General features: G+C 52.3%; 1 protein-coding gene across 4 annotated transcripts in view; it reads right to left on the bottom strand.

Moving 5' to 3' along the window:
* The window catches only part of CYB5D2 (cytochrome b5 domain containing 2), a 31876-nt gene that overhangs the window by 12173 nt on the left and 8748 nt on the right, over positions 1-10955 (bottom strand). For 3 of the 4 annotated variants that reach the window (XM_074018277.1, XM_005582550.5, XM_005582552.5), the window contains exons 3-4: positions 7923-8109; positions 5056-5886 (exon numbers count right to left, since the gene is read on the bottom strand). In XM_074018277.1, the coding sequence (XP_073874378.1) occupies positions 5670-5886; positions 7923-8109 (404 nt within the window). In that variant the 3' untranslated portion in view covers positions 5056-5669. Of the gene's footprint in view, positions 1-5055; positions 5887-7922; positions 8110-10955 lie in introns of those variants that run through there. The other variant, XM_065532256.2, reaches the window with a different exon arrangement.

Raw genomic sequence — 10955 nt, 5'->3', positions numbered from 1 at the left:
CCAGAGAAGAGCACTGGGTTTTAGTTCTGGTTTTTCATTGACTAGCTGAGAGTTCTGGGCAAGTTTCCTAACTTCTTTGCCTCTGTTTCCCTACCTACATAATGGGAGTGGACTGTAGTCCTTAACTCACAGGGTTGCCTGGAGGAAGGTGATCAGTAATGTGCCCTTCTCATCCAAGTACCCAGATTCTGGTGTGTGCACGGCAGGGCTCTTCTGGCAAGGGCTACGGCGGTATCTGCTGCCCGGAAGAAACCGGGGGCTCTGGCAAGGGCTACGGCGGTATCTGCTGCCCGGAAGAAACCGGGGGCTCTGGCAGTAGGAAATGCTCTCAAGGGTGGGGTCCAGCCTAGGGTCGCTGCCCTTCTCTGAGGGGCACCCGCAGACTGCTGAGCAAGCACAGTCCGAACCTCCCCATTGGGGCTGGCTTTCAGAGCACAGCTATGCCTGGAGCAAAGCAAGTGTGGGGGCGGGGTGGGATCACTGGCTGAGCTGGGACCAAAAAACCTCAGACTCTTCACTCTTAGATGTTTATAGAAAACCGTAATCTCCGAATGAAAAGGCAGACGTTGAAACTTCCTTCAAGGTGAGTTATTTTTGGGTTTTGTTTGTTTTGGGACAGAGTCCCACTCTTGTCACCCAGGCTGGAGTGCAGTGGTGTGATCTCGGCTCACTGCAGCCTCCGCCTCCCCAGTAGCTAGGACTGCAGGCGCACACCACCACACCCAACTAATTTTTGTATTTTAGTAGAGATGAGGTTTCACCATGTTGGCCAGGCTGGCCTCCATCGAACTTCTGGCCTCAAGAAATCCACCCACCTTGGGCTCCCAAAGTGCTGGGATTATAAGTGCCCGGCCTCCTTCACAATGTTGGAGTGGAGTGCAGCTGCAAAGGCTTTGCCTTAACACCATGCTCACTGGTGTGGCAGAGATCAGACTCACATCACAAAGCCCAGCTCTGTCACACGATGTTGATGTAACTATTAGAAGAGGTGGGGAGATATTCATGCCCCTTTTCTGGGCCATAAAATGGGAACTTCTCGAGGCAGGCATAGAGATTAAATGAGAACAAGGCCTGGCCCGGCAGAGTTGCGCAATACGGATGAGTTTTCTCCTTCCCTTCCTTCTGCCAGCAAGTCTGACTGCATGCTGAGCCTGAGCTGAGCTTATCTGTGGCTTCCATCAAGGCCTTGCCCTTCCTCCCCCATGGTTTTGCCCAGGGCCACCTGTACTTGAGAGGGAAAGGCGAGGCATTTCTCCAGTAATTACAGCTTCTCACGGCTGAGCCCTTCAGGCCGTTAAAATGACAACCGATTCTTGCCGAACCTAATTCTTTGCTGAATCCTTTGCCCTGACATGAGAGAGGTGTTAGCAGGTTAAGTAGGAAGGTAATTACCATAAGGTAAGTATCGAAAAGGAAGTGAATTCTCACTGCGCGAGGAACTCAGCAGGCTCCCGAAGCCAGCCGGTCTGCCCGGAGCCTGTGCGCAGGAGACTTGCATCAGTCAGAGATCACGTACCCTCCAGGCACGGCCAGAGCCCGCAGCTGGCTGGAGTGACGACTGTTCCTTTGTGTTTGTTTGTTTTTTGAAGGATGGAGAACATCTTGGGGCCTGGTCCTCACACTCTCCCTGCATTCCTGCCACAAGGACGGCCTCTGGCCGCTCTGGGGTTTCTTCCACCATACGACAAGCCCGCTGAGGTCAGAAGCCTTGCTGCCCCAACCCCCAGCCCTGACATGATGGCTGGCACATAGTAGGTGCTTGGTAAGTTATTTGCTGAATGACTAAGGAGGACTAAATCAGGGGCACTAACTATTTTTCAGTTCGCCTGGGGTTGGGGGCTGTTTCTGGGTAACAGAGAAGTCTCAGCACTGAGCTGAGGGACTGCCTAGAACTCAGAAGAAAATCCTAATTTCAGCCCTTCTCCTTTCTTTCTGCTCCTGGTCCTGCCCCAGGGAGGGCCAAACATACAGAAATATGGAGGACTGAAAATGACACCGAATCAGGCATCCAGAGCTTTGCGTTCTAGGCTCAGCTCCACGCTCAGTGACTTCAGTTCTATGTGCCTTTGTTGCCTTATCTCCAAAAAGTGCGGTGGCTCACGCCTGTCATCCCAGCACTTTGGGAGGCCAAGGTGGGCAGATTCCTTGAGCCCGGGAGTTCGAGACCAGCCTGGGCAACATGGTGAAACCCCATCTCTACAAAAATAAAAAACTAGCCAGGCGTGCTGGCACATGCCCATAGTCCCAGCTACTCGGGAGGCCAAAGTGGGAGAATCTTTTTGAGCCCGGGAGTTCAAGGCTGCAGTGAGCTATGATCACGTCACTGCACTCCAGCCTGGGCAACAGAGTAAGACTCTGTCTCAAAAAAAAAAAAAGACCTCTGCACGCACTTCCCACATGTTAGGCGTGGTGGATATAGGGGCACAGCACTGAGTAAAGTGGATTACAGGGGTATGGCGCTGAGTCATGTGGATATAGGCATATGGAGCTCAGTCATGTGGATATAGGGGTATGGCGCTGAGTAAAGTGGATTATAGGGGTCTGGCGCTGAGTCATGTGGATATAGGGGTACGGAGCTGAGTCACACTGGGGCTCTGTCCTCAGAGTGTCTGGTCCAGTGCAAGAGGCTGATAGGAAGTTCATGGTGAGAGCCCACTGTGATATGAGCACACTGCCATGGGAACCAAGGAAAGTGCCTCTGTATCTCGCTGCTGGCCCAACAGTTACTGAAGGCTTCCAAGAAGGGCCTGATTGAGCTGAATACTGAAGCAATACGGGGTGGATTAATTCAACAGAGGAGAAAGTGTCATTCCAGGCAAAAGAAACAGCCTGTGTGAAAGCACTGCAGACATACCGCAGTGAGAGGGAGGCTGGAAAGGAGGTGCACATGGGAGGAGATGGGAAAGGCACAGGTCTAAAAGGAGAGAGGCCACAGAAGGGCCTCGTGTGGCACGCAGCAGAGGAGCTGGCACTCAGTCCTTATAGATAAGGGGAGCCCCTGAGGAGGCTTAAATGGGACATGCCTTGATCATTTTTTTTTTTTTTTTTTTTTTTTTTTTTGAGACAGAGTCTCGCTCTGTCGCCCAGGCTGGGATGCAGTGGCCGGATCTCAGCTCACTGCAAGCTCCGCCTCCCGGGTTTACGCCATTCTCCTGCCTCAGCCTCCCGAGTAGCTGGGACTACAGGCGCCCGCCACCTCGCCCGGCTAGTTATTTTTTTTTATTTTTTTTTTTTTTTCTGAGACGGAGTCTCGCTGTGTCTCCCAGGCTGGAGTGCAGTGGCGCGATCTCGGCTCACTGCAAGCTCCGCCTCCCAGGTTCACGCCATTCTCCTGCCTCAGCCTCCCGAGTAGCTGGGACTACAGGCGCCCGCCACCACGCCCAGCTAGTTTTTTTTTGTATTTTTAGTAGAGACGGGGTTTCACCATGTTAGCCAGGATAGTCTCGATCTCCTGACCTCGTGATCCACCCGCCTCGGCCTCCGAAAGTGCTGGGATTACAGGCCTTGAGCCACCGTGCCCGGCCCCGGCTAGTTATTTTTTGTATTTTTTAGTTGAGATGGGGTTTCACCTTGTTAGCCAGGATGGGACTTGATCATTATTAATAATGAAAGACAGCTCGGCCAGGTGCGGTGGCTCACGCGTGTAATCCCGGCACTTTGGGAGGACGCGGTGGGCGGATCACGAGGTCAGGAGTTCAAGACCAGCCTGACCAACATAGTGAAACCCCATCTCTACTAAAAATACAAAAATTAGCTGGGTGTGGTGGCACATGCCTGTAATCCCAGCTACTTGGGAGGCTGAGGCAGAAGAATTGCTTGAACCCAGGAGGCGGAGGTTGCAGTGAGCTGAGATCTTGCCACTGCGCTCCACCCTGGGCAAAAGAGCAATACTCCATCTCAAAAAAAAAAAAAAAAAAAGACGGCTCCCAGCAGTGCGGAGGAGGGATTGGAGGGAGGGAGTACAGTTAGGCTCCTTCGGTAATCCAGGTGAGAAATGACAGCCTAGGCCAGAGACGGAGTACTGGGGACAGGTAAGAGGGAAGGGAAAGGAGAGTACCAGGGAGGCAGAGCTCCCGGGACCTGCAGGTGGGTTAGGAGGGAAGGAGGACAGAGTGTGGATGGCTGCTCGGATTCTGACTCCGCGGGAAGCTGGTGGGCCCTTCACTTGGAGAACTAGAAGCAGCATGGGAAGGGAAGATGAAACGTTCTGGAAAGCTGCCTGGAGTAGAGGTGCAGGTTTGATGGTCTAAGTAACTGCCAGATTTGGAGTGAGAGGAGCCAATGGGAAGGGGTTTGTGGAAGCAAAACAGGGTTCTCAAGGCAATGAAGAAGGAATAGGCAGAGGGAGAAAGGGAAGCAGGACGAAGCCCAGCGAGGGTTTCATGGAGGACCCCACAGTCCAGTGTCCAGTGTGATGAAGCTCAGGTAAGAACTGGCTGTGACCATGGAATGTGCCAGAGCAGAATTTGTGCTGGTTGTCGGAGCACACGGGGCTGAAAAGCAAAGCTAGTAAGTACAAGCCACAGCTGTGGCGCTGAGGGAGGTTACATGAGAGAAGTGGGCCGCTGAACGCACGCCTGGGGCAAGATCCAGGAGGTGGAGAGAGGTTAAGGGTACAAGAGGGGCAGGCAAAAGGAGCCATGAGCCGGAGCCCAAGTGTAAGGAACAGCTGTGGCCATAGGGGCAGTGAGCACGGGTCTGCCAGTGGAGCGGGGGCAGCCTCCACTTTCTAGTCTGTGAATCTGGAAAGCGATTTAGTGAAATGAATGATGGAGAAAAAGGAGACAGTGACAGAGAGAGCGGCAGCTAGAGGATGCTGAGGGGGAGACTGAGTGGGAAAGGGAGCTGGGTGGAGGCTCTGATGGGGCGATGCACAGAGGGCACGCGCTGTCTGTGGTAGTGCTGGTCCCACTTCTGTCTGAAGGAGGAACACTCCTTGCCCCCATCTACCTTAACAAATAGTCAAGAGGTAACAGGTACGACATTTGCCAAGTGTAGGGCTTACAGATGACCCAGGAAATACAAACCACTGGACAAGCAGCAAGCCCAGCCCCCTTACGTTTGCAGCCCTGCCCAAACTTTAATGTCATGCTAACCAGTTACCTTGTAAGAGCTGGGAAACCACCTTTTGCTCAAAATGCAGACTTCTGCCTTTGAAAACACACCACACCTGATTTTAAGTGCTTAAAGGAGAGAAAATGTCGTTGCTTTAAATTGTTGCTTTGTTCAGAGACATCTGGATTTGCCGTATCCATACAAGCAAAAGCTTTTCCAAGTCCAGAATCAACCCATGCTAATTTGTTATTGCCTCTTACTGTGCTGGCCCAGCTGTAACCAACCCAGCAGGCTTTTGGTTGTAAATTCAACTGGAAATGGAGTTGGTCATATTTGCGCCCACTGGTATCTGAGGGCTCTGAGGAAGATGGCCAGTAGGTCAAGGGGAATAGTGGTGAAACGCTGACCAGTACTGGGCAGGTGGCCGGCTGTCCCTCAGGCACCACAACGCTGAGCCATAGTGAGGGGCATGAGCCACATTTGCAGAATATAGCCAGAGTCCTTCCAGACCCTCCTGATTTGTGCCAGGGGGCATCCCAGGGCACACAAGTGTCAAGGGCCTACTCAGGTTCTCGGCAGAGCTCTCTGTGTGTTATCAACAGAAAAGGCTACAGCTAGAGTGGGAAGGAGCATGTGATGGCCAGAGGTGGGCAGCCTGTGTACTCCGCCAAGTTTGGGTGATCCAGGTCCCCACGATTTCTGTGTGGTGGGTTGTCCGGCATCTGGTCACTAGGGGGGCCAGTGGTTCTCACACACACGCAGCGGGGCTCCTTAGCACCTGGCTTATATAGCTTCCTGGGGACACCGATCCAGTCTCTGCTCACGCCTCCACTAAGGACAGACAGAAAGAGGATTTCTTCAGTGTGAGAACTCGCGAGTCTCTGGGAAGGGGAGGGCAGGAAGCAGTGGGCCTCTGGGAAGGGGAGGGCAGGAAGCAGTGGGCCAGGCCGTAGGAAAAGCAGAAGCCCACCAGAGTGTTTCCCAAGGCAGCAGGCACAGGCTACAGCGTTCAGCCCCTGAGCCTTCATGCTCTCCCCTGACTTCCTCCAGCTTACCCTGCAGGGCCACCACCGCCTTCCCCAGGCCAAGGGCACAGTCCATGGTTCCTTTCACTGTGCTCCCCAGCTCCTGCCCTGCCCCTTCTTAGGAGGCAGCACCACGTTCCTGCACTGGTGGCAACAGCTGTGAAAGGGCTTCCCCTGCTGGACTGTGAGTTTCTCAGAAGCAGTGTCTGGGTGTGACCGTCCTCTTCCTTCCCCCACTACAACCCAGTGCAGGCCAGGGTCTTCACCTTCTTCTCTGGGGCACTTGGGTGGGGGTGGGCAATTGGCCACTGGCCCTTGGTCACCTGGGTTGGCCTTCTCTGGGAAGCCCTTGGCATAGGATGTAGCTGCAAGCTGTCCTGTCCCCCACAGGTCCAGTCCTTGGTGGCACCAGGCTTCAGACATGGAGGATTCAGCTCTGGCCCAACATAACCTGAGCAACCTCCTATCTTGGGCAGAGGGACCTAGCCCATCTCAGGGTACCGGGTTCAGTCTCTGATGGACTCACAGGCCTTGCAAAAAAGAAACTGAGGTTCTTGGAACTGATGCCTCAGACAGTTTCCGGTGCCTCCTGTCAGAGAAACTGCCACCCAGTGAGAAAACATCCTACTTCTAGCTTACCACAAATAAGGCTGTCACCCAAATGCCTCCCTCTTCCACCCAGCCTCCATCCCATCACTGGGGATCCTTACTCCACACCTCGTCCCTGCCTTCAGTGCTTGTTCCTCTCAGTGTAATGGGAGATGCACACAGGTGAACAGAAAACAACAAACTGAGCTGAGGCACAGGGATAAGGCCCCTCAGTTCACTAGGGTGCCCTGGAAGGGTTTTGTGGGGAAGGCAGATCCTGAATTACTCAGTCATGAAAGCAAGAAGAGGTTCAGCAGACAGAAGGGAGGGCTATGGGGAGGGAAAAGGAGGCGGGTCCCAAGGGAGCAAAGTCAAGCATCTGAATGCATGCAGGCCTCCTGGAGTCTCCTCCGGGGGACCAGGGCCCTCTGAGGCCACCTGCATTCAGACCTGTGTCACAGGAAGGCCCACGCCTATCTTGGCTTCTCTCCATAAAGTGAGCAGGCCAGGTTCTCACAGTCCCCTCCTTCTTGAGATGATGACACTGGAGAAGCTGTCTCCTCAAAGCTAGTGGCCAGGAAGGAAGGAGCTTTCCTTCCTGCTACCTTTGCCCATGCTCCCCTCATTTAAGGCTGAGAACTCCGAATTTGCAGTAGTTTTTTTGTTTGTTTGTTACTGTTTTTTTGTTATGTTGCCCAGGCTGGACTCCAACTCCTGAGCTCAAGAGACCTGCCTGCCTCAGTCTCCCAAGTAGCCAGGACCACAGGTGTTCTACCACACCCGGCTCACCTTGTTTTTAAGACAGCAGTTGAAGCCATCACTGCATGTACCCTCCCCACCTCCTCGTCCCTCTCTCCTATAGAGAGGTATGATTTGTGCTGGCAAACAGGAAACCAGAGCCAGTGGATGGCGGAACAGGCCAAAGAAAGCAAGAAATCCTGCTTGTGCCTTCTCATTCCAGGGCCGAGGTTGTGTCAGCAGGATCTTTGGAGAATTTGGGAAAAATAAAAAGATGCCCAGGCCTCAAGTCCAAGTCTCAACCCATTCAGTTGAGTGGAGTGAGGTCTGACCATCCATAATTTTGGCAGTTCCGGAGAAGATCTAATATGCAGCCAAGGTTGAGAATTGTTCTCAGTATTTTGAAAAAGCAGGGGTTAACAATCAATTCCCTGAATTCCCTGAATGCCGCAGGCAGGATGGCCTAGGAGCTGGATTTGGGACAGGCCGAAAGGAGCAGAAGGGGAGCCTGCTTACCTCTTCTGGGAGCACCAGAGCCGACTGCCCCTGGCTGAGCTCCACTCCGCGTTGCACGGCGGGAACGTCTGCTTCTCTTGCAGCTCTAGTTTGTTTGCCTCCAAGCCTCTGGTGATCGTGGCTTCCACCTGGGTCAGTGCCGGGGTAGGCAGCCCATCCTCTCCGTAGAAGCGTCCTATCACCCTTCCTGTGATGACAGGAAGGCAGATATGAGTGAGAGAGAGGGTGAGAGTGAATAGCTACTTAACTGCGGAGGCAGGGGTGGGAAGGCACAAGTTCCCAGGGTTTCTGACTTCAGTCCTGCTGGTGTGCGTTTATTAAGAACTTCTACTGCAGGGACTCCGGTGCCTTGCATACCAACCTCTCAACATCCTAGAAAACCCCACATAACTGCATGCCTGTTCTAGCTGTAGAGTCCTTTATTACAGAAACTATCAAATCTTTCTCACTTCCAGACAATGCTTCCCTGAGGGCAGAACCGTGCGTGATTCATTTCTCGATGCTTCAGTGTACTTAGAGCACACAGTGGGTATTCAACTAATGTTTGATGAATGAATGGCTTATTGGCTAACATGTTTATTATAATAGAGAGGGGGTCTCACTCTGTTGACCAGGCTAGTCTTGAACTCCTGGGCTCAAGTAATCCTCCCACCTCAGCCTCTCAAAGTGCTGGGATTACAGGCATGAGCCACTGTGCCCAGGCAGGCTAGTATTTCTGCATCTCCATTTTCTCCAACATCAAATTATTTTGCTTTATACAGATCATTTATTGAACTCAGTGTCTGACAGTATCCTAGCACTTTATTTTACATATATGTATATATGTGTATTTACCTATGTGTGTATATATATATATGTGTGTGTGTGTGTGTGTATATATATATGTATTTTTTTTTTGAGACAGAATTTCGTTCTTGTTGCCCAGGCTGGAGTGCAATGGCACGCGCTCAGCTTACCACAACCTCTGCCTCCCGGGTTCAAGCGATTCTCCTGCCTCAGCCTCCTGAGTAGCTGGGATTACAGGCATGTGCCACCATGCCCAGCTACTTTTTTGTATTTTTAGTAGAGACAGGTTTCTCCATGTTGGCCAGGCTGGTCTCGAACTCCCGACCTCAGGTGATCCACCTGCCTAGGCCTCCCAAAGTGCTGGGATTACAGGCGTGAACCACTGCTCCTGGCAACCAATATTTTTTTACTCCTCCCAACAAACCTATGAGAGAAATAATTGTTTTCTTATTTGTAGGAGAGACTGGCAAGCTAAATAACTTGGGGTGGTCTACAAAGCTAGTGAATTAATGTGGCTCTAAGCCCATGCTCTCCCCTCCATTGCTCTCTTTTGGCTGTGTCCCTCAGGGGACGTGAGTGAGTAAAAACTGGTTTTCCTTTAAAATGCCTATCCAGATGTTTCCTTATAGATGAGTCTTGCTCTATTGCTCAGGCTGGAGTGGAGTGGCTATTCACAGGCATGAACATAGCTCATTATACCTTGAACTTCTGGGCTCAAGCAATCCTCCCACCTCAGCTTCTTGAGTAGATGGGGGTGCAGGTGTGAGCCACACTGTGCCCGGCTTTAAAGTGCCTGTCAGAATTTGTAGAAGTCTAAGCTATGGCAGCAGCCAGCAAGTGGTCCCCCAGCCTACAGGCCAGAAGGAAAAACAGGTCAGTTCTCAGTGCAGGGTCCTAACGTAGCCCAGTCCTGAGGTACAAATGGCCTTCAGAGGCAGCACCTGCCACAAGGCGAGAGAAGCAGAAAGGAAGCACTTGAGGGAGGTGCGACCGAGGAGGGAGCAACCCCTAAGAACTAGCTTTACGTTCGATTCTAGTGGCGCATATGTTCAGCGCATCTGAGACTCAGCTCATCTCTCAAGTCCAACGCCCTCCCTGACTTTCCCAAATCCATGTTGCCTCTAGCCTGTGACCCGGACTAGGAGCCTGGACTAGGAGCCTGACTCCTCCTCCTCTACATCCACATCATGCTCCCTTCCTTGCTGTCTGATCCATCAGAAAACCCTGTCAGTCCTACCTCCTGATTCTGTTGACTCCTTTCCATTCCCACTGCCATCACCCTCCTCCAAAGCACGGACCGTAGCACTGGCCTACCTAACTGCTCTCTGTGCCTCAGCTCATGCCCTCCTAGAGCCCTCTGTCCGTAAAACAACTAGGGGATCTTTTCCAAACATACCGTGGCACTCCGACGCCTGAGGAAAACCCTTCAATGGCTTCCTAAAGCAGACAGACAAAAATGCAAATTTCTTATCAAGGCTTCTAAGGCCCCGTAACCATTTAACTGATTTGCTTCTTCAGCCTCTTACAAGCTACGTCCCCCCTCGTTCACTGGGGGCTCCAGCACACGGGCTTCCTTTCTGTGTCTTGGCCGTGCTTCCCCACTCCCCACCTTCGGCACTGCTCTTCCCTGACCCGGGACACTCTCCTGAGGTCTCGGTGTGGCTGCCTCCCACTCACCTGCCCAGTCTCAGCTTAACGGTCCTTTTCTCCAAGAAGCCAGCCCTAAGCACCTGCTCTAAAGGAGCCAGAATTCCCGAACATGCGTCGCATCACAGTCTGGCGCATGGTCCTATCTGGAGTTGTTCAATCTGTTTACTTGCTTATGATACCTCTCTATACTAGTGAGGCCCAGTGCTCAGAACAGCTAGCGCCCAGTGCGGTGGCTCACGTCTGGAATCCCAGCACTTTTGGAAGCTGAGCCGGGCAGATCACTTGAGGTCAGGAGATCAAGACCAGCCTGGCCAACATGGTGAAACCCAGTCTTTACGAAAAATAACAAAAATTTGCCAGGCGTGGTGGCGCATACCTATAATCCCAGCTACCCGGGAGGCTGAGGCAGGAGAATTGCTTGAACCCAGGAGTGGGAGGTTGCAGTGAGCCAAAATCGCGCCACTGCACTCCAGTCTGGATGACAGAGCAAAACTCAATCTCAAAAAATATACAAATAAATAAATAAAACAGCTTAGCATAGAGCATTCCTTTTAAATACTTATTAGATGAATGAAGAAAGGAATCAGGGCCCAAATC

Source organism: Macaca fascicularis, chromosome 16 (assembly GCF_037993035.2).
Source record: "Macaca fascicularis isolate 582-1 chromosome 16, T2T-MFA8v1.1".
Classification (NCBI taxonomy): domain Eukaryota; kingdom Metazoa; phylum Chordata; class Mammalia; order Primates; family Cercopithecidae; genus Macaca; species Macaca fascicularis.
This window is presented reverse-complemented; position numbering and strand designations above follow the sequence as displayed.